General features: G+C 39.4%; 3 protein-coding genes and 1 non-coding gene across 6 annotated transcripts; 3 read left to right on the top strand and 1 right to left on the bottom strand.

The window, feature by feature from the left end:
* The first annotated feature begins 358 nt into the window (after nt 1-358).
* LOC104448783 (bifunctional nuclease 2) lies at nt 359-5,723 on the top strand. Of its 2 annotated transcripts, none has more exons than XM_010062679.3 (11): nt 359-709; nt 1,427-1,744; nt 2,893-3,063; nt 3,218-3,267; nt 3,379-3,435; nt 3,509-3,574; nt 3,883-3,957; nt 4,428-4,546; nt 4,765-4,856; nt 5,327-5,382; nt 5,511-5,723. In XM_010062679.3, the coding sequence occupies exons 2-10, from the start codon at nt 1,444-1,446 to the stop codon at nt 5,377-5,379; spliced, it is 984 nt and encodes a 327-aa protein (XP_010060981.1). In that variant the 5' UTR covers nt 359-709; nt 1,427-1,443; the 3' UTR covers nt 5,380-5,382; nt 5,511-5,723. The 2 variants fall into 2 exon arrangements, with proteins under 2 accessions (XP_010060981.1, XP_010060980.1); XM_010062678.3 differs by having other exon boundaries at nt 5,327-5,388.
* Nucleotides 5,724-8,519: 2,796 nt separating this feature from the next.
* Nucleotides 8,520-16,335, top strand: LOC104448782 (phosphatidylinositol/phosphatidylcholine transfer protein SFH6). 2 transcript variants are annotated; one of them, XM_039314184.1, is made up of 14 exons: nt 8,520-8,647; nt 8,801-8,997; nt 11,200-11,299; nt 11,491-11,757; nt 11,861-11,938; nt 12,054-12,155; nt 12,259-12,308; nt 12,462-12,561; nt 12,657-12,755; nt 12,878-12,991; nt 14,446-14,575; nt 15,047-15,444; nt 15,715-15,789; nt 15,898-16,335. In XM_039314184.1, exons 3-14 carry the CDS (start codon nt 11,243-11,245, stop codon nt 15,928-15,930), a joined length of 1,503 nt encoding a protein of 500 aa, XP_039170118.1. In that variant the 5' UTR covers nt 8,520-8,647; nt 8,801-8,997; nt 11,200-11,242; the 3' UTR covers nt 15,931-16,335. The 2 variants fall into 2 exon arrangements, with proteins under 2 accessions (XP_039170118.1, XP_010060978.2); XM_010062676.3 differs by adding an exon at nt 9,790-10,090 and having other exon boundaries at nt 8,543-8,997.
* Nucleotides 16,336-17,901: 1,566 nt separating this feature from the next.
* Nucleotides 17,902-22,111, top strand: LOC104448780. Its single transcript, XR_005551779.1, has 11 exons — nt 17,902-18,084; nt 18,703-19,244; nt 19,317-19,700; nt 19,810-19,857; nt 20,110-20,175; nt 20,428-20,480; nt 20,575-20,631; nt 20,739-20,904; nt 20,996-21,119; nt 21,275-21,381; nt 21,655-22,111. It is a non-coding gene; the product is annotated as a putative bifunctional dihydrofolate reductase-thymidylate synthase (transcript).
* Nucleotides 22,105-23,826, bottom strand: LOC104448781 (AAA-ATPase At3g50940). The gene is given in 3 exon segments (XM_010062675.3): nt 22,105-22,505; nt 22,805-23,259; nt 23,262-23,826. Coding segments are annotated over 3 exon segments (1,308 nt in total). The 5' UTR covers nt 23,764-23,826; the 3' UTR covers nt 22,105-22,154.
* Nucleotides 23,827-25,160: the final 1,334 nt, after the last annotated feature.

The raw sequence follows: 25,160 nt of genomic DNA, 5'->3' as shown, positions 1-25,160 counted from the left end.
AAAGTTCTTTTGAAATCCACTTTTAATCCTATAATATTATTAATTTATTCATGGATGAAAATTGATGCATCGAGCATGCGATGGAGTGCCGAATGAACGGTATTTGAGAAAGTAAGCCGCATAATTATATCAATTCAAATACCGTCGCGTCACTGGCTCGGGCGCATCATTTTTCGAATCAATTCCTCACGAGTTGGTAGTTTTTAAGAAAATCCAGTCAGTAATAAGAGCCCTGCACCGAGGCTACAATCGTAAATCGGTATATAACATTATTGGATAAAATTAAAAACGATCCTCGTATTCAATCTAATTCCGAGTAGAACGTCGTTTTAATAATATCGTCTCCCTCTCTTTCTCTCTCTACAGACAGAAGAAAGAATCTCTTATCCTCTCTCTCTCTCTCTCATCTCTTTCTCTCTCTATCGGCCAGTTTTATCCGATCCTCCGTTCTGCTTGTCGGTCCTTCGATTCCTTTCTTTTCATTCCCTTCTTCCACTCTCTCTCTCTCTTTCTCTCTCTCTCTCTTCCGTTTGCTGGTTTCGATCCTTCCTGCTCTGAGAGTTGCCTCTCGCTTTGGATGTAATTCCAGTCTGACTTGCACGCGCACGCCACCTGCCCGCGGACGGAATCTTGGGTCGGGTTTCGCGCGGCTTTCCGGTCCGGCGATCGGAGGCGGGATTCGGCATCGGCGACTGGTTTCTCGCTCGAGGTGCGTTTCGATTGGTCTTTGTTCATTGTATCGAAAGCACTGGGTGTGGATGATGGGCTAGGGCTTTGGACGATTCACTCGCGATGTTCGAGGCTCGAGCTGAAAGCGTTTGAACTTTGTTTTGAATCGTTTTGCTAATGGCGACAGGGTGTACTGTAGAGATTGGAGTTTCGTGTATGTTGCAGTTCGAGCAGGAGTCGCTGTTTTTGGTTGGGAGTTGCGAATGGCGAAACATCTGATGACCGAAAAAAAAAATTCTTTCTTTTTTATTTTTAGGTAATTTTACGCGCGTCCAATTGGGTTGTGTCGAATATGCTTGCCATGGAAGCATTTTCGTCGTAGCAATTCAAGATCACTCGGAAGTCGAATTCAGTTCGGAACCCTTTTGAAAATGCCTTTGTTGTATGGAAAACTCAGAATTTAGAAAACATTTTTCAAAAAATAATTGGTCGTGTCGCTTAGAAAAATTAGTCGAGGGAAAATATTTTTATTATTGGCAATAATTTAGGACCAACTATTTTCGATAGCGAGAGAAAATATTTTTCTAAGCAATACAAATTATCATTTTGGGAAAATGTTTTTCAAATTTTGAATTTTTCGTGAAACAGACGTATGTTTAGTTTGTGTCACCAACTCTTTTTCCCCCTACTTCCTGTTTTATGTCCTCTTTCGAACTTATTGTGATTCTGTTTCTCCATCAATGTTGTCACTCCATAGACTTTGGTAGAGGAGGCATGGGGTCATTACAAGGACCGGTTATTTGTCCCACCGTCCGTGCGAAGCAAGCTGGTGCCTACACTGTCCCTGTGACTGCCCCGCTTACGAAGCCTAAGCTTCTTAGAAGCGAAATTTGGGGATGCAGGGGATCTTTTAGAGCTAAAACCAAAGCTGCAGCTGTTACTCGCCTATCAATTGCTCGAAGAGGCAGGGCGCCACGGTGCAGCTTCAGTTCGTCCTCGGACGGTAATGGAAGCACTGCAGAGAACTTCAATGAAAATGATGAAGACTATGTCAATTCCAGTATTGTTGAAGCTGGTATGGAATCCAGATGTTGATCATCTGGTTGCTTCTTGGTCCTCTTAAAATTCATTTATGATTTCTAGCCGGCAGTTTTTTTTCTTTTTTTCTGGTAGTTAAGTTACTATTTATTTGCTCAACCAGGGTAAATCATGGGTTGACAAATCCCATTACATGAGAATATCACAACACACCACACTCTTTTTCATAGAACGTTGAAAACAAAGGAAGACGGGGCAACAAAACAGCCTCAAAGACAACTAAAAAACAATCTCATGCATCAATGTGCAGTTGATTTCGGTCAATTTAATGACATTCACTTTGGCATTCATCCTTGGCTGAAAAGGGAGACTATGGTCCGTGCTTAGGTTTCTCCTCTTGGGCTGTTGATTAAATTTGTAAATATGTGTTTAGTGACAACAATGTTAAATCACATGCTTGTCAAAAGCTTATATTTTTATATGTGAGATAGATTCTTTCTATGTTATCTTATTATTGTGACCTAATTTAGGTACTACCAAAAACTGAAAGTTTGGTACTTCGAATTTGAATTGCAATGCAGTCATAGCCGCAGTCTGGTTAATGCTTTGATATAAAAGTGTTATTGCTTTCATGATTAGCATAATTAATTCATGTGCCTAATATTAGTGACAAGGTGCAAATAGAAGATTTGCATCTTTTTGTAAAAGGGGTAGAGGGTTTAGTACGGTTCAAAGCTAGGTCTACTGCAGTCCTTGAGGCAGGCTGCATTTTCCAACTAAGCAAGCCTTTGATAAAAGATTTCATAAATTTTACAGTAGCACCCATTACACTTTTGACATCATTCATTCACACTACGTACAAAAAAGTTTTTGTACCTGATACTCTTTTGAAACGTAGCATGGTTTTATTAACTTCTGGAATTAAAGATTTTGAGAATGGGGTTCGAACCACTGATGGAAGAATAGTGTGAACTTTTTTTGGTTGATTGCTGAAATAGATCGAAGCTTTGAGTTTCAAGCAATTTCCATGGGGAATGTAAGCCTCTTTACTTAGATATGGTTTCCTGATTTTATAAGAATGTGTAAGTTCTTTCCTCAAGTAATTCTCTACCCTAGTTGAAGTAAAATACTTGCTATTCATAGTCTAGATTGTTGATATTTGTATACCTCATTCGTTGTGTATAGTTGAGGTGAAGAGTGGGGCAGAAGGTTTCACCATTAAAATGAGGGATGGGAGGCACTTAAGATGTGTCCATAACAATCCTCAAGGGGGACATCTGCCCGATTATGCTCCGCATCCTGCTATTGTCCTAAAGATGGAAGATGGGACTGGTCTTCTCCTCCCTATAATCGTTTGTATGTGCATCTTTTTTTCTTTCTTTATTTTTTTAAGATGAGCTCATTGTTGCATGAGTATTATTGGGAGTTCCCCTGGCTGCCCTATGGAATGTTCCCATCCTTTTTTAATGCCCCATCCTTATTTAATGCCTTTCTTCCCTTTTGACTGCAGTGGAGATGCCAAGTGTTCTTCTCATGGCTGCTGTGCGGAATGTTCAAATTGTATGTCATTATGTTTTTTTTCTTTCAATTGTTTGTTTTCTGCACTTTGTAGTAGAATGATGGATTCTGTTGGTTTGAGAATGAAACAATCCTCTTTGCTTTTTGTTCCAGGCTAGACCAACTTTATATCAAGTGGTTAAGGAAATGATTGACAAGATGGGTTATGAAGTAAGTTTATGCTTTATCTGGTTTTTGTTCAGAATAATGCTCTTTTGCATTGTCATAACCGTGGTTCCTGCAGGTCAGACTTGTCAGGGTCACTAAGAGAGTTCATGAGGCATATTTTGCTCAGTTGTATCTTACAAAGGTTGGATACTTTTACTTGAATTCGTCTTTCTTTTCTGAAGAAAAAATATAGTCTGGATTTATTGCATGTTATGCAGACATCTAGATGTAGTCTTAATACATTTAAGCTGTTTATATTGGTCTTTTAAACGGGTAGCATACATATGCTTATGAGGAGGAGGATAAATTACCAGAAGTTTTTGTGATTTATACAGATGTCAGAAATTGATTTGCCTCTTGTAAAAGAGGGTGATATTTAAGTAGATTTTTATTGTAATCTTGAAGTAGAGTTTTTCTTGATGAATGAGCTTAATCCTTTATTGATCACAGATGGGCAACAAATCAGAATTTGTCAGCTTTGATCTCCGACCTTCAGATGCCATCAACATTGCAGTAAGATGCAAGGTACTCAGGAGTGACAATTTATGATTTAATTATTATGGGTGCATAATTTGAAAGTTGAGGTTTTGGCTGTGAAGGTGAATAACAGGACGAAAGTAAAGTTTTGTGTAACTAGATGACCTCTGTTTAATAAATGGCCCACTTCACAATCACGACTTAAGGACAGAATGCAAGATCTAAAAATAAATCAATTGCATCTCATCTTAAGTATTCTGTTCCTGCGCTGGAGACTGAGTAGTGAATTCAGTATACAATTAAATAAAAAGAAGAATAGAATCTGTATTTTTTAGGTCTTTCGGTACATCTTGATCTTGAAGTTAATTAACTGATTCCATCATTATGAGATAGACATTCCAAGAAGCATTGCTGATGAACGGTGAAGCGGATGGACAAGGATAGTAGATAGGAGTTGTCCTGCAATTTGCTCTTTTTATGTCTCCTTGAGTGAAGGTGTCGCTTCTGGTTGTTGGCAGGTGCCAATACAAGTGAACAAATATTTGGCTTACAGTGATGGAATGAAAGTAATTGAGTCTGGCAAGCTTTCGGCACAGACCCCTGGATCAGATGGGTGGTTGTTCACAGAACTTGATAGGTTTGTCTAATAAGCTTGTGTGGTTTGCTAATGTCAGTACTTACGGAATTGAGAGCATCTAGTAGAGTGCATATGTTTTGTGTGCTGGATGTGTGAACAGATGTGATATCCTCTTGTGGAGCATTGTTTTGTTCACAATTCGTTTGAAACAGTTGTACTTTAAGCTGTGTTTTAGTGAACATTAATGAAAGAAGAAATTAAGACTTCATTGCTTTCAGGCCCAGTGGTCAGCCATGCATTGAAACGAAAGAGTTTGATCTGGTGCGCAACATGCTCATAGCTGCAGTGGAGGAGCGCTACAGAGATGCTGGTATGTCTTGCTTTCTAAATTATTCTTTTTTTCCCCTTCTTGGAGCAGGATCTAAATGAGGGAGGGTATCAGTCTTATTCCTCTACATAAAGTTGGTCACTGTGGTTTGTTTGTCTATTCATTTATATTTACCTAATGCATGTATTCCCAAACTGGAAGCTTTCACTTGTGGACTCCAATCCTTTCCGTTCAATGCCCTGAATCTTTAAAATCTTTGTTTTTATTTATGGGTGTGGTCCCTGCCCGGGCTTACTTGTTTTGGTTTTGGTTAGCATACACCTAATAAATTCGGCTAAGATTAGGAAAATTTTCTTTTTCACAAATCTTTTGAAATAACATCTTAATCGGAGAAAAGTACCGTGGATATTCACGCATCAGCTGCTTGTGAAGTGAACTCAGGAGAATGCATGTTCTTTTCCTCTCTAGTTTTTGGTGAATGGGTTTTGTGGTGATCCTTTGTTCTGTGGCAGCTCAATGGAGGGACAAACTAAGCCAGCTGCGGGCTAAAAGAAACTTCACATGACAGGTAAAGGTTTTTGTATCATACTACCCTTAACTCCTCCCTCGTCCACCCTCCTTTTTCCTTTTCCTCCGCTCCTCCCCCATCCATTTTTCTTCTCATGCTAACGGAGAACTTGTTTGTTTTTGTTCCAGATGTAGCCATGAGCTCAAACTGTACATAGACATTATTCGAATCCAATGAGGACGCCATTTCGAGTGATCCATTGTGTCTGCTCCCCCTGCCTTCTCTGTATGTAACTATATCTGTGAATATATGTATAGAGACGAACTCCCCAACTGTTAATGCTACGGTAAATGCGAAAGTTGGTCTATTGAAGTCAATAATCCAGGCTTGAAATCCATTTATCTGTCTGCATTTCGATTTCCCGATACTCTTTGTGAAGAGGCATTGTCTATCACAGAATGCCGACATGTTACTGCTGTCTGAATGATGGGGTCGATCGGTTCCGGCCTGACATTTGGACCGCATTCGTCGTGCGTGGATCGCAAGTTTTGTTTATGGGGTGCATGTTGAGTTGTTGGTGAAGTGGAGCATCATTGAAAATTACATGATGATGATTGTCGCTTTGCTGCGGAGCTCCAGGGCCGTTGGAAATTATATGGTCCGTCTTTATGGGGCCGGTTCGGCATTGTGGGATAAAAAGCGAAACAATAAAAGGTGATCCAACAGATTTGCTTTCTACAAAATTGAAATTTTTGTCCAATCGCCGGCACGTAGGCTGCAAAAATTTAGCTAGTTTTCACGTAAGTTTACGATTGGTCAGATATTTTATCAACGGTAATATATAAGAAATTTTTCGTGGAATATTAGAAACTATAGTACAGATCAAATTAGGCATGCCAAAGGAAAGTTACGATTCATGAGGTAAAGTTATTAAGAATGGGAAACTTTTTTTCTTTATGAATAGGCAGACTAATGTTATTTTGAGTAAATAGCATGAAAATTTTTCAAAGTGGTATTCTTATGATAGCTAAATCAATTTTTTTTTTATTATAAAAATCCTAAATTGGTATTTTCATGATAAATTTGTCTTTCATTAATTTTTATTAAATTTTAACATTAACTTATTAAGTTAAATAATACGTAACAGTTGATAGATATGTGAGCTTGAGGTTTTACTATTTATTTATTACAAGTGTATTGATTTGTGGTTTTCGTAGTATTAATTTAATTTATCATAAATTAATAGAGGATAAACTTATCATAAATGTATTAATTTAGGATTTTTAGTGGTTAAAAAATAATTTATGGCAAATTTATTTTAAGTGTATTAGTTTAGAATTTTTTGTGATTTTTTTTTTTTTTTTTTTTTTTTTTGGAAAAAGTTGTTTTCCGGTGGATCTTGGAGACGAATAATTTCAGCTAACTAATGAATATCCAGGTGGTCTACTTTTCACTCTTTACTTGAGTACCTTTGGCCTATCCTACTTGACACAAACATAGAGTTAGCCTTCAGGATTAAAATAACTTCACTTTTCCGAAAAAAAAAAAACACAAACTTCTTTTAGGTAAGAAAAAAGCACAAACTTTTACTTAAGAAGAAACATTTTTTTGTCATTATCTTCTTTAAAAAAAATTCTTATGTGGCAGCTGGTGTGGTTAATAATGGTGGAGTGAGCAATGGACACCTTAACTAAGTCAAACCAACGTCAAGTTTTTAAACGAAAGAGTAGAGTCATGGTTAACACTGTATACTTTTAAAACAAAAGAGAAGTTTTTTCAATAGGGTTATTATCAATTTTTTCAAACAAATTTAGATAAAAGGATTTAGCCCCCTACATTGAGTTTGCAGATTCGATGAGTAGGATTTTACTTCAAACCGTTCATAAATTAAGATATCATGTCATAATATTTGAGCTAATTTGTAGAGTTTGAGCAAATCGGGAAGTTGGATCGGGGTTTCACTCTTGCAAAGTAGGGTTCTTTGTGTCAATCAAAACTAGGGGTCGAAATCATAGATTCAAAGCAGATCAAGTAAATAATCCCTTGTAAGATAAGCAAAATGGCATCATTCTGGCTCAACAGACATGCAACTTCATCGTCATTGGTCACATCGGATCCCAAATAAGCTTTCTTTGAATGAAAGAGTTAACAATTAACATTTCCTGTCCTTCGAGTAAAAGTTTGTCTCTACTTTTTGTTCTTTTTTTCATTCGACCGAAAAATTCAATATGAAATTGAACAATATATTACAATACATCTATCAATAATACTCACGTTAAGGAGCGGCGGTTCCCATTGCTCAAAGATAATGTCAATGCCCCGTCGACACGAACCGGATCTTGTTTCTCTTCTTGTTGGAGCTGTGGGAACTCCCGCGATTTAGCACTCGAGATTTACTGGGCTTGTACGCACTGCCCACCGATTTTTTTATCTTTTTTTTTTTTTTTTTTTTTTTTTTTTTTTCTATTCTGGGGACTTGGGTTAGTTGGGGGTGGGTTTGGTTTAGGTAGGAAGTCGTTTCTTGGTCTACTTGCCACTAAGTTTTACGTTGACTTTCACTTCTCACTCAAAGTTCCATTCCCGATCATCATTGCTCTCCTTGTTTTCCCGCTATCTTCCTCAAATTTCCGGATTCTATCGTGATATATAATCAACCTAATAATCCCAAAACTTCCGACTATGAAATCTGCCGTGTGAGTCAAACTTCTTTAACGGGGAGAGATATTTTTTTTTTAGTTAATATTATACAAAATCTCAAATTAATATATCTGTAATAAATTTACTCTCAAATTAATTTTTGATAAAAAAAATAAAAAATTAATACACTTATGATAAATTTATCTTTTATTAAATTAACAATTATAACAAACGAAAGGAAAAATCTGAAAATGATACATTTATTAGTTTCTAAGTGTTATTTAATTTATTAATTTGACGGTAAAATTTAAAAAAACTAACGATGGATAAATTTGTTATTAGTGCATCGGTTTGAGGTAAATTTGTCATAATCATACAAGTTATGGATTTTTCTGAGATATCAACCCCTTTTTTAATGTAACTCAACTGCTTGGTGTTTATTTACTTTTTCTCCCTTTTTTCCATCTCAAATAGTAAATTGTTCTATTTTCCTTTCTCCCCAATTCCCTTTTATTTATCTATTTTTATTATTATTTTTTTTTTTGGGGGGGCGACAAAATCAGTGGGCACAGTCCTCCCGCCAAAGCACGCGAGCGCTGGAAATCGCCCTCGACTCGACCATCATCATCGCCAATCCGCCATCGCCATCATCTCCTTCGCTCTCTCTCTCTCAACGTCGCACCGCAACGTACGCCCCTCTGCGTTTCTTCTTCCCTCTCTCTCTCTCTCTCCCTATTTCTCTCTCCTCGTCGGTTGAGCTTTTCGCTTTGGCGTTACACTACGGCCTTGACTTCATCTTCTTCTTCACCGCCCCCGCGGCACATGCACCGCCTGATCCCAGCCGTTGTCGCGGGAGCGCCGGTTCGTCTTTCGAGGGGGAAGGGCGGTCGCCGTTGAACTCCAGCGCCTCGCCGCCTCGGAATTGGTTCCGCGTCGTTGTATTCCGACCGGTCGCTTCTCTCGTCGTCGTCGCGGAGGAGCTCGCGGGGGGGACTGCGCGATCCATGTCTCATCCGGTCGATCAGGCCGCGCGAACGTGTGAGTCTACTACTCCTCCGTCTCTTCGCTGCTCGCTTCGCGATTATCCGCCTCCGCTTCGCTCTACTGTTTCATCGGCATTGCTGTCCTTTTTCTTTTTCGGTTACTTTGTTCTCGCGGTTTTTCTGATATCTCGGATGAATCGTCGAGGCTTCGAGTCCGACGGCATTGCGCCTTTATGATCTGATTTCGTTTGCACCGTTGAGTACGCCAACAGAATTTATCACGAAGTTGCCACAGGCGCATGAATTTATCTGCTCATGAGAATGCGGTCTTCTGATTTTCTCCCTCTTGCGAATTTGTTTTTTGATACGTTCGAATTTTTTAGTGAAGTTTGAAAATCCACTTTTTAAAATGAAGGTAGAATCAGTCAACTAATGTGGATGCCATGTTCTATGGTATGACTGCCTTTTGGTTCTCCATATATCGTCTTTCTATGCGGATTGATGAATTCATTCACAGTCTCCTGTTTCCTTGCCGAGTGAAATGTGGACATGTTAGGTGCATGAGGTAATCTCTTTGCCGGAGTTTTGAAACTTTCGTTCTAATGGATATAGAGTAAAAGATAATCTGTGTGCTAATTTTCTCACAGTACAGTGGTAGCATAGATGATGGGTTTGCTTCAGTGTAGTATCTTGTTCTTCTTTGACCATCTTGTGATTTGATGAATCCGGCACTTGATGCTTTGATGTACCGTGATCTCTTGACATATGGAAGCAATCGGTATAGTCTATTCAGTGTGTTTCTTGGTCAGCTTGAGTTTGAACTTGACTGAACCTTTAAATGTTGAAGGCTCTGAGGGTCCCTCTGGTCATGATGAAAGAAGGGAAAGGAAGTCCGATTTCGAGACTTCAGAGGATGACCGCAGGACAAAGATTGGTAATCTGAAGAAGAAAGCGATCAACGCATCTAGTAAAATCAGACGCTCTCTGAAAAAGAAAGGCCGCAGAAAAAGTGATCCTCGCCTTAGTTCTGTTTCAATTGAGGATGTTCGCGATGTAGAGGAGTTAAGGGCTGTAGATGCATTTCGGAGGGCACTTATTTCTGATGAATTGCTACCTTCAAGACACGATGACTATCATATGCTCTTGAGGTCAAATTCCTAACTTTTTCTCGTGTGTGCATTTGTGTGCATGTACAAGCTTCATCACACTAATCTGCGAGAGGACTGATTTACTGGATTGCATTTTTTTCATATGGGCATGTCAAAGTGGAAGCATCTGTCCTTCTCCTCCTTATTGTTCCTGCTGCTTTTCCCTTTGAGGCACGTTCAGATTTCAGTGGAGTTTACATCTGAAGATTGTTGATGAGCTTTTGCTTTTTAACAGAATGAAAACTGAGTGATTTGGGTCACCCTGCACTTTGTTGGCTGTCTGTCATGCTTTCTTTATGCTTGACTACTGTTACGGAAGTGAATCAATGAGCAAATGACTTTGTTATTTTATTTTATTTTATTTTATTTTAAATGCAGTGATTAAAAATTTTGAAATGCTAATTCTGCTCATTAGACAAGCATTTATGAGTTTCATCACCACATTCTATGCTTGAAAAGCTTGTGCTTTGATGTGTTTGAAGTACCAAATGCAAGAAAGCATTTTCTTATTATTGGAATTCTAAATAAGAGCCATCCGTTGGTCATTTACATTGAAGAGATGAGATTGCCAATACAATCTGTCTAAGAGTTTTCTTTTCTTTTCCAGAGACTGCAAAATTTCAAAAAGATAAAGGTTTTCGTAAGAAGGGCATTTATAGGATTTTTTGCCACAGGCTATTCTTTTTTGATTTATATCTCGAAATCTGGGACGACCTTTCTCTGCTGTCGGAACTATCACTTGCAGCCCTTTGCCCATGGATTTGTACTTATGGGAATTCCTTCCTCCCATCATTATCCATGATAGTTTGTGGAAATCTTGTTGTGTTAAAGTTCCATGTTTCTTCATTGATGTTGACGATTTTACATTGGAGTTTTCACTTTCACAATTTGCATGCTCGACATTTGTTGCTCCAGTTTGGCTCTCTCGTGAACTAGTTTTTAAATGGTTGGTTATTCAGTTTGGTCACATTCTCTCGTTCTCTACATTTTCTTCAAATTTTTTTGTGTACAGTGGATTGCATTTTGCTTGCTCACATCCTTGTTGATAGATGATGTACTGTTGGTGTTGCCGCCTTAGAACTTCTCAAGCCATCTGTTTTGTTTCTCAGATTCTTGAAAGCAAGGAAATTTGATGTTGAGAAGGCAAAATGCATGTGGGCAGACATGATCAAATGGAGGAAAGAGTTTGGCACGGACACAATTCTCGAGGTATTATGGACTTGTCTTTCTTATGACATCTCTTGTTTTTCAAGAATAAAATTCTTGTAATGTTAATTTTTTTAAATCATGCCCAAAACAGGAAATATATAAGGCTAAGCCGCAGTTTTGCGTGCTGTTTTTTTCTTACTTGCTGTTGCTACTGAGTTGAAGACACTAAGAATGTCCCTGCATCTTTTCAGGAGTTCAATTTCACTGAGATAAACGAAGTCCTAAAGTACTATCCTCAGGGTTATCATGGAGTTGACAAGGAGGGAAGACCTGTTTATATTGAAAGTCTGGGAAAAGTTGATGTTAACAAACTAATGCAAGTAACTACCATGGATAGATATATCAAATACCATGTTCAGGAGTTCGAAAAGAGCTTTGTGATCAAGTTTCCAGCTTGTTCGATTGCTGCTAAGAGACATATTGATTCAAATACAACTATATTGGATGTGCAAGGCGTGGTATGTTGCTGGATAGGGTATTTCAAGTTCTACTGTTAAAGCATTGTGGCGAACTGTCTTGATTTGTCAAAAAACATATTCTTTTTGCTAATTGCGATTACAGGGCTTTAAGAATCTGACCAAACCTGCTCGAGAACTTATCATGCGGCTGCAGAAGATTGATAGTGACAATTATCCTGAAGTATGTTCCAAGGAAATGAAATAGTCATTTTTTGTCTTACACACCTTGTCATTTAACATTTCAACTTTGGTCTTTATTATCTTATTCTCTTAAATAATTATATCACATATTTCAGACACTTTCCAGAATGTTCATCATTAATGCTGGTCCTGGTTTCAAGCTTATCTGGAGCACAGTGAAGTCTTTTCTTGATCCCAAAACTACTAACAAGATACATGTATGTTTCTGTTTGTTGATATTTTTCCTTCACGCCCTTCAAAGAACTATGCAGGGTCTGTGAATGTCATTTTCAGATGCACTCACTTGGAATTTTTCCTTAGGTTCTCAACAACAAGTACCAAACCAAACTATTGGAAATAATTGATGCTAGGTAATTGAAACTCTCCTGCTTCTTTCAATTTTCTCGCTTTTTTCTTGGATAGGTGCGTCCATACAAATTTTGACAGAATGCCAACTATCATTGCTTTTGTAAAATTTATTCATCCTGACCTTGGAGTTTTCTTTACTTTGCAAATTTCTTCAGTGAACTACCAGAATTTCTTGGCGGTAGCTGCACTTGTGCTGCAGAGGGGGGTTGCCTAAGGTCTGACAAGGGCCCCTGGAAAGATCCCAGCATTTCCAAGGTCATAGAGTGATATTTTCTGCATCTGACATAGAGTTTAAAATTGTCATCTTGTCAGATTGATGGATTTAACAGGAATTTGCAATTTATGTGTAGATGGTTCTTAAAGGTGAAGCACAGTGTTCTAGACAAATTGTGACCGTTTCAAGCTGCAATGGCAGAATTGTTGCCTGTCATAAACCAACTCATCCAATGGTATGGTTTACTGAAACTGTATCATAATGCACCTCTGAACTGGATGTTTAGTTTCTCCATGGCAAGATCAGGATTAAGTATTTATATTGATTTTAACAATTTTGAATGACCCTTGGATGCAGATTAAAACGAGTGATACATCTACAGCCGAGTCAGGCTCTGAAGTGGAAGAAATTGTTTCTCCTGTAGCAACCAGGAGCTACGTACTTCCAATATTGACCCCAGTCTGTGAAGAAGTAAGTATTAAACAAGTGATGCCCAAAAAAGAAATAAGAGAATGGAGTTGACGAACAGAAATTTTTTGTGGAAGAATGAAGTGCTATTCATTTTTGACTTGGGAGTATAATTTGATGCAAGTTTTGCTGCTTGATTCTAATTTAAAAGATAACACAATCATAATCTCATATTTAACAAGGAAAAAAAAAAAGCTTTTCTTTTTGCCCTGCAATGTGGTAATAATGATCCTCTGCATTCTGTGTTGTCAAAGTTCATACTTTGTACTTTATAGTGTGCGCACTGACTATGCATCCTCTGTATACCACTGCAATTGTTAAGAAAAAGCTATGAATGTATGCAAAAAATGCAATTGTAAGCTTTAGAACAATTAAGGTTAATAAAAAACTGTTGAATTAAATTTTCCTTGAATAAAAGGATTTGCTTTGGTCAAATGATCTCTTTCATTGGAGAAATGCACATAGCCTTGGTCTTCTCCTTCAGCTTTCACTTAGTTATGAAATGGAGTTATACAAAGAAGAAGGAAACCTATGTCAATAGTCTTATCGATTCATCCAACAGAAAATTTCTGTTGTAGCCTTTCTGATCTTGGGCTAGAGATTTCAACAAATGGCAGTATCTTTTCTGGAAAGGACATGAACTCTGTTTTGTGGTTTTTTGTGTTGTGTTCACTTTATAGAGTCGATCACCTCTGTGATTTGTTGTGTCGAAAAACAGTAGAATGCTTAGTGGTTAAAAGTATTTTCAACTTCATTGTGCGCACACAGTGTAAGTAAGAAATACCTTAAATGTTTCAGCACCAGGATAGGGCTGGTTGAAACGTATAAATGCAACATTACTATTCTTTTGGTCTTCAGCTGATTTTGTAAGGTTCTGAGGCTGGTGCTCTCTCTCTCTCTCTCTCTCTCTCTCTCTCTCTCACGAGCGCGCACGCGTGCACACACAAATATGGTTACAGATACCATAGTCAATTTCTGAAGTACTTCTAAGACTCTGTGCATGGTGATTTTTTTTTTTCAATTTAAATATTTCATGATATCAATTGCATTAATTGTGGACCATATGTTCTGTATAGCATGTCTTGCAGTGTTCATTTATCACTTGTGTTATATGTGCATGTGGCAATTAAATTTGTCACTTGATTTACATTTTTCGAGGACTGTGACAGGTGAAACTTGTCATGCTGTAGTTGTCTATTTCTTAGGTCTGTGGAACTTATCAAATAATCTGTCTCCTAGACTTCACGGCTAGAAAGTATGGCGATTTGTTATGCCTGTCATCTCTTGAAGAATGCAAAAAGTGAATGGCAGGCAGAGAGGAAATATTGGACTGTCAAATTGATTTCCTTAGAACCTTGATGCGTCACCTAAAAAACATATTAACATGGGCTTAAACATACTGCCGGGTTTATCTAATTTAATGTGCTTACAAACAATCCATTGTGGCATTTATGTAGGCAAAGATGATGAATAGGCCTAGCTACGCTAGCCATGGTGTGGTGTATGATGAGTATGTGCCAATGATTGACAAAGCTGTGGATACGGCTTGTGAAAAGCAAGGGCCACTTCAGGAACAACATGTTTCAGGTCAGCTACACTTCACCACGTTTGCTTGGTTATGCTTGGACCTCTGCTTTTTCTAAAATAGTGATATTGAAGAACCTTATTACATTGTATTGTCTTATTCAAGAATATGGAATTCCCTCGTTCCCATTTTGGTTTCTTTTGAAGTGTGATATCAAGTGTACTGAAGAGCACAATGTTAGAGAAAAGGGAAAGCTTTTTGTATTTGCCTTCTTCAGAGTATTGACATTTTTGTATTTTAGTTTCACTTGTAGGTGAAAAATAGATTCTAGTAACACTAGGCCCATGACAGGTAAAAATGCAATTAGATCTGTCTGGTCCTTAAAATTTGTCAGATCCCTGCACATTCTATACGGTGCAGTAGAGTACCATTCTTGCAATCCTGACTCCTCATTTTATAAACTCGCTGTGCCCACTGCCTGAAGTTAATACCTGCTGAATTCATATGATCAGAATCTTTGAAATATATTGCAGGGATGGATCCTCTGGTAGCAGAAAATAGAACTGTGGAGGGGTTAAATGCCCGTGTTTATGCTGTGATCATGGCCTTCTTGTTAGCCTTGTTAACTCTTTTCCGTTCAGTCCCATACTGGGTGATTAAGAAACTTCCCAGAAGCATGTGGGGTAATGCTCATGATATTCTCGGCTCCAGCGTTCAACCCAGTGAAGTGTCGCGTCACCGTTCTACTGCACTAAACTATGCAAATATAGAACTTCTGTCATCAGTCTGGAAGAGGCTGGGCAGACTTGAGCAGAGGATAGAAATACTTCAGGCAAAGCCACGTGCAATGCCTCATGAAAAAGAGGAGCTGCTGAATGCTGCTATTTGCCGTGTAGATGCTCTCGAAGCAGAGCTAATCACTACGAAAAAGGTTGGTATGCAGCTTGTGTGGTTTAGATTTTACTCACATACAGCCATTGTGAATGCAAAATAGTTGTTTCCACCAATTTGAGATTATCTTTGAATTGGCATAAAACCAAACTTTTTGTTGCTAAAGCCTGGAATTTGTGCTTGAGAGTAATGTTCAATCTTCATCAGCAGGCAAACTTCGTGTCTTTTTTTTTTTTTTTGTTATAGGCTAGATCGGTGTCATTGCAGAGAACATTTTAGTGCAATTTTTGTAACCCCTCTTGCTTGGCAGGCCTTGTACGAAGCGCTGGCGAGGCAAGAAGAACTCCTTGCATACATAGATAGTCAATCAGCAGCAAAGTCGCAGGTTAGATCAATAATTTTGTATGCAGTAATATGGAAATACTGATTTGCAGTCTGTCAAGAATTCAAGGCAACCAATTTTGGTTAACCACATTTTCTGTATGCGATGCAGAAAAAATCATGCTGGGGAAGAGATCGCTCCTAAGATGGATGGCATCCTAGCCGACCGTGAGATGATTGGACACTTATTGTTCCAGTTGTTACACCAAGATACGCACTATTCTCTACTACAGCGTGGGTTTGTTCACGCTCATATCGCTATCAGCACTCCTTTTCTTTTCTTTTTTCTGTCACATGTATGTGAATAAGAGCTCCATTTATCGCTCTCTAGCATTCTGTATTTCCCAGAGTGCTGCTCCATCAACATTTGAAACTGCCCATACCATCACTATATTGTAGAGCACGTCCCGGACGTACGCATTTGTTTTGCACTCACAACTTGAGATAGAATTTAGATGAATCCATCCCCTTTCATCTGTTCCGCTGAAAACACAACTTGTCCTGCGAGTCCCATTGCAATAAAAGGTACCGTCATATGATTACGTTGTTTCTATTTCTCAACTCTTTACACGTGCCGTATTCGATGATCTATCTTCCTGGAGTCGGGACCTTTGTGAAGGCATTGCAGTAGGCACCATCGCGCGACGTGAAATGTGGCAAGAGAGTGAAATCAAAGCGAGTCATATACTGGGAGAAAATAGGGGGTACCTTCTCGACGGTCAATGTCGATTCTGCTTCCTTTTGATACTGGTTGGTGTTGAGTCGACTTCCAAATGGGTAATATGTTTATGGGGTTTACATGGACGTAATATTCATGTAGTCTCCATTTAAATCACATTTAAATTTTTAGAATAATTGGGAGTTTTCTCGTGAAATGTTTGACATTGTATTGTAGTTAAATTCCGCCTTAGGTTTATTTCCCCTGTGAAGTTCTCTGTTTGTCAATTACACTCGCCGTCTTTTGATTTGCATGTGAGTTGATGTTAAAGTATACCACGCCGTCTATGGGTTTAGATAGGATTCAAATGCATACAGCTGCCATATATCTTGGTCCGAGGATGAGTTGCAATCACTCCTACTTCTAGGTTGGGTGAAGTTGCCTTGATTTCGATGGTTGTGTAGAGGGAGGAACTTTTGCTTTCTAGTTTCAATATACCCTCGGTCTCCTTTCTAAATCTCGACTAGGACCTACGTATGCTGGATATGGCAACAACTGGTCGAGTTACGAAACTTTTGTCAGAGTAGGTTATTGTTAAATCTATATGAAAATTACTAAAACATATTCCCCGGTCACTTTGTTTTTTTTTATGGGATAAACATAAGGTACTTAACTAGTCACTTTTAACTCAAAGATCAGTTACATATCATAATATCAAATTCACACCAGAGTTTTATCTTTAAAAGATCACTTTACACCTTCATATCAATTATATTTGTGTCTCAATCTTAGATAATGTCTAGTCCTTATCAGTCTACTAAAAAACCACAGCAAGAATCTGCATTCAAGATCCTCCCATTTGGATTTTTGCGACCATTGCGGAAAATATAGAAGAAAGAAGAAGGTGGGGTTGGGAAGCTTCCATATGTTGCTAAAAAAAGATGGCATAATCTTGCTTACCTTTTCTTTTCCTTATGAGGCAAAGCAATAAAATCATGTATTTATATGTTCAAACCATGCAAAGCTAATTTTTCCTTTTTTTCTTTAAATTTTTGTATGATATTAGAGATCTTAGAATGATAACATAGCACATTATCCTAATAATAGGCTCTGCACTCAGCCTTCTTGAGGATCCTTGTGCATAAAAAACTGTGGCTAGAAAATCTTATGTTCAGGATGAAGGTTTAACTCGATACTAAAAGTTAGTCCCAAACAGGGTAAGGACTAAGAGAAGCATCGCAATGGAACTCATTTACTAAGTACTTGTTCCAAATGTATACTCTTTCAAAACCGTCAATCTTCAAATCCTAACTTCGCGCATCCACCGAAAATCAAACTTGCACAAATCACAAGCAAGATGCTAAAATGATCTCGCAAGGAGGGACAATTTGGTCTTCCGAATTTCGCTGTTGGTCTCTCCTCCAACAATTTCACGAAGTCAATAAAATACGAACGTCGCTCACTTCCTTAACGTTGGCAGAGACTCGAAGCGTGTCCAGCTGCGGCCACATGTGCAACCTCGCTCCCTCTCGCAAGCTCCCCCGATGCTCGGGTCGGCTTCCCAGAATCAGACAGTAGAACTCGTGCGGCTACGCATCTCGTCTCCCTTCCTTCCGCGTACCCATCGCTTCCGTTGCCATGGTAATCCCTGCCTTTCCTTCTAATTCCCTCGGTTCATTGGGCACTCGTTCGAGACGCTCGTGCGCGATTGCATTTTTTCTTTTGCGGGTGTAAAACGGTTCGTGGGTTGTGTATCATTTAGCGAAATTAGTGACAAATCCATAGCTTGACGATCTCCTTTGCTGGCGTTTACACTTGCCGAGGACAGAGAGAGAGAGAGAGAGAGAGAGAGAGAGAGAGAGAGAGAGAGAGAGCTGTGGAATTGGGAGCAGAGCGTGGAAGATTCTTTTGCCGATGTGTTCCGGGCTGTGGAAATTCTATATTTGAACGACGCTATCGTGCCTTCGGTCAGTGTCGCCCGACATCTGATTGTCACTACGCGCTTTACGTTCAAGCTCAATGTTTGTAACTAGTGTAGAGGCACCTTATGATTTCCTGGGAACTACTGCGACATTGTGGTGTGAAATGGTAAAGAACTCGGACTTGAAAATGCGCTCTATTTAGATTGTAGCAGGAGCACAGAAAACGGCTTGAAAATTCCTACCCATTTATCGGTAGTGTTGAATGTTTAATCAAAATGGTCCTTTTCGTTTGGTAAAGGAGTTGTAGGATCACATAGTGTGTGCTTTCTGCTTTCAGGTTCCCCTATTTTCTCGTAAAGTTGGCTTCTTTATCACCAATTTCGTGTCAAGATCCTCGAATTGGTTTGGGCTTCGTAATGTTGTAGCCAAGTGCGGGTCCTCCTGCTGGCAGTATTCGGTTGTGGCTTGTGAAATTGGTGGTGATGGAGATGCAGATGTGCATGACGTGAGCAAGAGAAGTTACCAAGTTGTTGTGGCTGCGACTCGCGACATGGGCATCGGGAAGGATGGGAAGCTGCCATGGAAGTTGCCTTCGGATCTCCAGTTCTTCAAGGAGTTTACATCTACTACCATGGATCCGAGAAAGAAGAACGCAGTATTGATGGGTAGGAAGACTTGGGAGAGCATCCCTCTCCAGTTTCGGCCTCTACCTGGGCGGTTGAATGTCGTATTGACCCGCTCTGGGAGGTTGGAGACTAAATTGTCTGAAGATGTTGTTTTATGTGGAAGCAGGGCATCAGCACTTGAGTTGCTTGCGTCGTCTCGCTATTGTTCAGCAATAGAGAATGTTTTTGTCATAGGAGGTGGCCAGTTACTGAGGTGATGTATTTCTTGGTGTCCGGTACAGGAACTTTGCAATTGCGCCATACTTATAGATGAATCTTGATACAGGGAAGCACTTAATGCTCCGGATTGTGTTGCTGTACATATTACTGAGATTGAGGATCATGTTGACTGTGACACCTTCATTCCCTCTATCGATTTGTCTGTGTTTCGGCCATGGTACGCATCTCCTCCAATGGTGGAAAACGATTTTAGACATTCCTTTGTGACCTATGTTCGCGTGAGGGATTCTCAATTGGAGCACCCTGCATCAGGCAAAACAGCCGACTTTTTTTGTGCTTCAAATTTCAGAAGCTTTGACTTCCTCCAAAGCTGATTCTTGAGAGACATGAGGAGTTCGCGTATTTGAATCTGATTCAAGAAATCATATCAAGTGGGAAACATAAAATTGACAGGAGAGGGACTGACATTCTGTCAATATTCAGCCGTCAGGTACTTTTTTTTCCCCAACTCCCTAGGGTTCCATCTTTCCTTGAGTTGACTAGATACTGCATTAGCTCTTTTGGATTGCACTTCTGAGTACTTCTTTTACACTTTGCAGATGAGGTTCAATCTTAGGAAATCTTTTCCTCTCTTTACCACGAGAAAGGTTCTATTCCTCTTCTCTAGTGGCTTGCACACCCACTTTGTAATACCATTTTCACAAGCTTTATTCTTGACAACAAGATTTTGATAACGTTTTAATCACTGTAGCTGCGTAAATTTCCTGTTTGAGCCATGTGTCCTCAATTGGAAGTATTTGATATTGATCTGGGGTGTGCATCTGTTCTATGTTTTAGCCATTTTTCAATGTGATCTTTAGTCTAGGCCAGGCTTTAACTTACAACTCTTGTCATTGCAGGAGCTGCTATGGGGTGAAATTGTTGAAGAACTCCTCTGGTTTGTCAGTGGTTCAGCTGGTGCAAAGGTTAGAGTTACGGCACTTGTGACAGTCGGCATAATCTTTGTGGAGTTTGAATTAAGGTTTCTGCACCTATATAGGTTGTTAAAAATGAGTGTTTAAGATTTTGACAAGTCACTCCATTGGGTTATTTCCATTCTGGCCAGAAGTATCATGATGTGCCGTCTTGGATACATGGCTACTTGGACATTTGTTTGTTCGAATATATAATATCTGCTTCTGTAAACATTGGTGATAGAAAAATACTGTTGTCCACAGGTTCCACCGGAGATGATCGGTCATACTTGGGGTGGCAGAGAACAACTTAAAAGGCAAGTGCATGGCCACCAGAAGGCACCATCTTTGAGTCAATCCATGCAATGTAATATCATTCTTGACAATTCCCTGAAGCAGTTTGACATATAGGGAAGAAGATGATTCGGATGCAATGTTCAAATTTCAGCATAGACAATTATCTGCAAGGTCAGTTAGTGTCTGGTTGAAGATAACATAATTATGTTCTATTTTGTCCAATGCTAACTTACTGTTTTTCTTTTGGCTGAAATTGCTGACTTATTTTGCATGTGCAGAATTGAAGGTGTGTGTGCTGAGTACAAGGGCCGAGGGTTTGACGAGTTGCTCATGATTATTGACAAGATCAACAAAAGATTGGATAATGCACTAGTCATCCTCTCAGTATGTGATCCCTCAGATCCAAAAGTCGAAGAATGTCCACCTGGTTACACATTTGCACAGGTCAGACTTCAAACGTGCTTTGACGCTTGTCTTGTTCCTTCCTTGCTACATGTACACAATAATCTAATCCAAGATTCTGGGCAAAGTGCAGTTTTCTGTGGAGAAAGGAGAACTTTCCTGTCGAATATGCTGGGCATCTGCTGATGTTGGTCATGGCGTTCCATATTATATAGCATCTTATGCTCTCTTGACCTGCCTGATTGCTCATGTCTGCAGTATGCATTCTGTCTCCCTCATGGAAATTCTGAATATATTGCACTTGAAATTCCATGATTTCCACCATGTTCAGTAACCCCTCAACCGAACCCGGATAAAAGAAAATGACATTTTTTCCTGGATCTTCTGTAACTCCACATCTCTTATGTTGCAGGCTTTGTCCCTGGTGACCTAACTGCTGTACTTGGGGAAGCTTATGTTCATGAAGCTCATATTAAGCCACTCCAAGAGCAGCTTCAGAGATATCCTAAACCTTTCCCTGTAAGGAATGCCGAGTGAGCTGGCTAAATTTTTTTATTACGTGACACATACTCATGTTTCCTGGAAGTTACATGATCTCATTATGCTCGTTCAGAAGTAAACCATCTGCACGTCATTCTGGGCCATGTGTACACTGATGAAGTGTGAGCTATGCTATTTGCAGTATCCCTTAGGAACGATACGTCTTATGGCCACCAATTTTCTAGTTTATCTAATTTCTTGCTTGAGCCCAACAATTGCTTGTTCATGCAATCCATTATTCCTGCCTTTCAGATTTTGAGGGTCAACCCTAGAAAGAAGGATATCGATTCATTTTTTGAAGCTGATTTTGAACTCACAAACTAGCACTCTCTCGGATCACTGGAGAAGATGGTGATGCAGAGCCAAAAGAAGGGTACTAAGAGAATTTGAAGCACCGTCTCCTCTAGGGCAATGTAAAGTTGTCTCTCTTATAACCTCGAGGGACATGCTCTGAACAGTATTCGTCTCTTTCAGTGTCTTGAGGGTGAAACTGCTTTTCTACCTACCAACTGTTTATGAAGTAGCTATCGTTCTCATTTTCTTGTTCTATACAATTCCTCATGCATAGGTAGGAGGAGCAGCTTCATGTGCCCTCTCAATTTTTGTGAGAATACATGTGCATAAAATGCAGCAAGTTAATCTGGTCAATTTGATTTTTGGAAAATGGACAAAAATGCTGTCTTATCTGAATAACTAAGGCTCATCATTCTGTCTTGGATTTCTTTTTCGGTAATAGACATTTCCAACATTTCCTATGGAGTTCTGCAATGGAGAAACTTGATCAGGCCTTGAAGTGCGAAATCCGGATGCTTAGTCTTCATGAGCTCGCCTGCAATTTCAGCAGGTGTCGCTTGAACCACCTTCAGTAACTCCTCGACCTTTTCGAACAGTGGATGATCCTGAATCCCCAGGTAGTTAGATGCCAGTGTCTTGAAACCGCTGAAAGAGCAATAAGACATGTGGATGTGCAGGTCCATGCGACCAGGTCTCAGTAACGCCGGATCAAGGCGTTCCCTGTGGTTTGTGGTGAATACGATGATGCGTTCGTCTCCACAGCACGACCAAAGGCCATCGATGAAATTGAGCAACCCTGATAGAGTAATCTGCAAAAGCCAAAGCGCAATCAAACTCTAAGCTTCACTTATGTGTCTAAAGTACGTGAATTTTCGTGCCTGTCAAGTGTGTTGTGAAGGAAAATTTTATCCAAAATCCTTCTAGTTTTCACCAAAAGACAATCCCTATACACAGATCCACAGACTAAACTTCTACCTGTATAAACGAACAGAACAAATTGGAAGGTGGTCTACATATACTGAGCATTCGAAATTGACAGACAAAAACCAAAGCATGTATGCACCCCAAAATGCATCTCCGAGAGAACAAAGTAAAAATAAAATCTTACCTTCTCCTCATCTAAAGTTTTGGACTCCTTTGAGCAATCGATGTCCTCGATCACTATAATTGACCGGTTACCAGTTCCAATCAGCAACCTCCTCAAATCAGAATTGCACTGTACTTCACTCAAGTCCAGATCATACACGTCGTACTTAAGATAGTTCGCCATGGCGGCTACCAGGCTCGATTTCCCCGTCCCAGGCGGCCCATACAACAGATACCCTCGCTTCCATGCCCTTCCCACGCGTTTATAGTACTCCCTCCCTGCAACAAATTGATCAAGGTCATCCATCAAGGCCACCTTCATCTCAGGGTCCATCGCCATGGTATCGAAAGTTGCAGGATGATTGAGATTGATGGACCCCCAATAGTCCGGTCCATTGTAATCCACCGTATGAAGCTTCACCGTCTTCCTCCCTTCCTTAATTTCCTTTGCCTTGCGTAAAATCCAGGGCAAGTAGATTTAAGCACCATTTCCCTGTGCTTCTTGTGAAAACTGAGCTCGAAGTACTTCGTTTCCGCCTTCAACGCCCCTCGGTCTCCCGACACTTTACCCTCGGATGCCAAGTTCTCGTGAGTCGAGGACATCAAGACCCACTTCAACTCCGCACCCATGAACAAGTCCACCAGCTCCTGGTCCGCGTCCATCCTGAGGACCAGCTCCTCCTCCTGGAGCGGCTTGTGCACGTCGATCCTCTTGGTGGATGGGGATAGCTTGGCGCCCAAGTAAAGGTGGGAGGCTTCAAACATCCGGTTCGGGGTGAGCCCGTCGGAGTCCTTGATGACCACGGTGAGCCGAGGCGACAGCCTCGCGGACAGGACCCGGAGGCGCGAGAGGAGGCAGTACTCGGCGGCGGCGGGAATCCTGTCGAGCAGGCGGAGGGCGAGGGCCGAGAAAGTGACCGACGCGGCCACGGAGAGGATGGTTCTGGAGGAGGGGACGTTTGCCTCTGGCGAGCGGAACATTCTCGATTCTTCTGCAGTGAAGTTCCGTGGAATTTAAGGGGATGTCAATGGTGTTGGAAATGGAGGGTTTAAGCCATGCCAGGGTTTATGAGGTTTACGGGTATAACTTGGAGAAGAAGAAGATTTTTCCTTCTTCTTTTTTTGGCAGAGTCGGTTCGTTAGACCGCCTCGCGCACGACCTTGGACTCGGCCCACTAAAAACCGGATTGAGCCCACTAAAATTTCCTAATTTTTTAAAAAATAAATTGGATGTTAATTTTATACAAACATTGGAAATTCTTATATTAGATTTACCAAAACATTTATTTGATTATTTATAAATTGCTAATAGTTTCACAAATTTTTTTTTTTTATACAACCCGCATCCACTATAACTTTCAATCGGATATTCTTACTTTCTCTCGAATAAACATATCAAAGTCGCCAACTTTTATATGAAATTATCAAAATTAATTCGAACGAGTTACTAATTTTTTTTCATGAAGTTAGCGATTAGTTCCAAATTATCATTTCTTATTATGAACCACCTATTATTATTTATTTGATGGATTCTAAGAACCTAACTTTTGTAATGATTCATCAAATTTGGGAAAATTATCAAAATAGTCATAAACCTATTGTAAATTTTTCCAATTTCAATCTAAATTATTTTTTTACTAATTTAGTCCTAAACATTTTAAACCTGTTTGACCAAATTTGAGCTCACCCTCTTCGGGAGCGAGCTCAATGAGGGTGAGGGCAAGTGATGGTGAGGGCCAAATTTGACCTCGTTGGCAAGGGCGAAAGCGATGGCTAGGCCTCGCTAGCCATAGCCTCTAGTCAATCATCAAAAGGTTTAAAAAGACTAAAATTAAAAATAAAAAAAAAAAAAGTATCGGTTTGGAATTCAATTAGAAAAATTTACAATAAGTTTAGGATTGTTTTCTTAATTTTACCCATCAAATTTTATTACAGCTACTACTTTTGTACCTACTTTATTTGAGTTATGTACCAACTAGTTTAGAGTTACCAACTCTTATTTGAGTTACTCATCAAGATTTATTTCATTTCTTGTGGGTTGCCAACTTTTTGGCATCAGCATTAGCATCACGTGTCCTTAAAACATACTGGAAGAACAAGCAATTTTTTATTAGTTAAACTAGATAAAATCAATATAAGACTCGAGTGTATTATTTGAACAAGTTTTAGGACATATTAAAAGATTTTAAAGACTTCTATAAAGTAATTACCTATATTAAAGACAATTATAATATTAATGTTGATTATTATATCTCTTTATATTTTGATTTTATTATCTTAAATAGTCATCTCATAAAGCCTATATAGGTTGATGATGTATTCTTTATTTTATAAATTGAAAAATATACATAATTGTCTCCATTTCTATCTTTCACATT

Source organism: Eucalyptus grandis, chromosome 6 (assembly GCF_016545825.1).
Source record: "Eucalyptus grandis isolate ANBG69807.140 chromosome 6, ASM1654582v1, whole genome shotgun sequence".
Classification (NCBI taxonomy): Eukaryota; Viridiplantae; Streptophyta; class Magnoliopsida; order Myrtales; family Myrtaceae; genus Eucalyptus; species Eucalyptus grandis.
Note: the sequence above shows the minus strand (reverse complement) of the source record. Positions and strands in the feature narration are given on the sequence as shown.

What these genes read in the sequence shown, in the direction of transcription:
- LOC104448783 (XM_010062679.3), top strand. Translation starts at nt 1,444, where the DNA reads ATGGGGTCATTACAAGGACCGGTTATTTGTCCCACCGTCCGTGCGAAG. An exon ending in CTGTGCGGAATGTTCAAATT is followed by an intron (nt 3,268 to 3,378) that starts GTATGTCATTAT and finishes TTTTTGTTCCAG; the next exon opens with GCTAGACCAACTTTATATCA. An exon ending in ACATTGCAGTAAGATGCAAG is followed by an intron (nt 3,958 to 4,427) that starts GTACTCAGGAGT and finishes GGTTGTTGGCAG; the next exon opens with GTGCCAATACAAGTGAACAA.
- LOC104448782 (XM_010062676.3), top strand. Translation starts at nt 8,964, where the DNA reads ATGTCTCATCCGGTCGATCAGGCCGCGCGAACGT. An exon ending in TATTGGATGTGCAAGGCGTG is followed by an intron (nt 11,758 to 11,860) that starts GTATGTTGCTGG and finishes TTGCGATTACAG; the next exon opens with GGCTTTAAGAATCTGACCAA. An exon ending in ATAGTGACAATTATCCTGAA is followed by an intron (nt 11,939 to 12,053) that starts GTATGTTCCAAG and finishes CACATATTTCAG; the next exon opens with ACACTTTCCAGAATGTTCAT.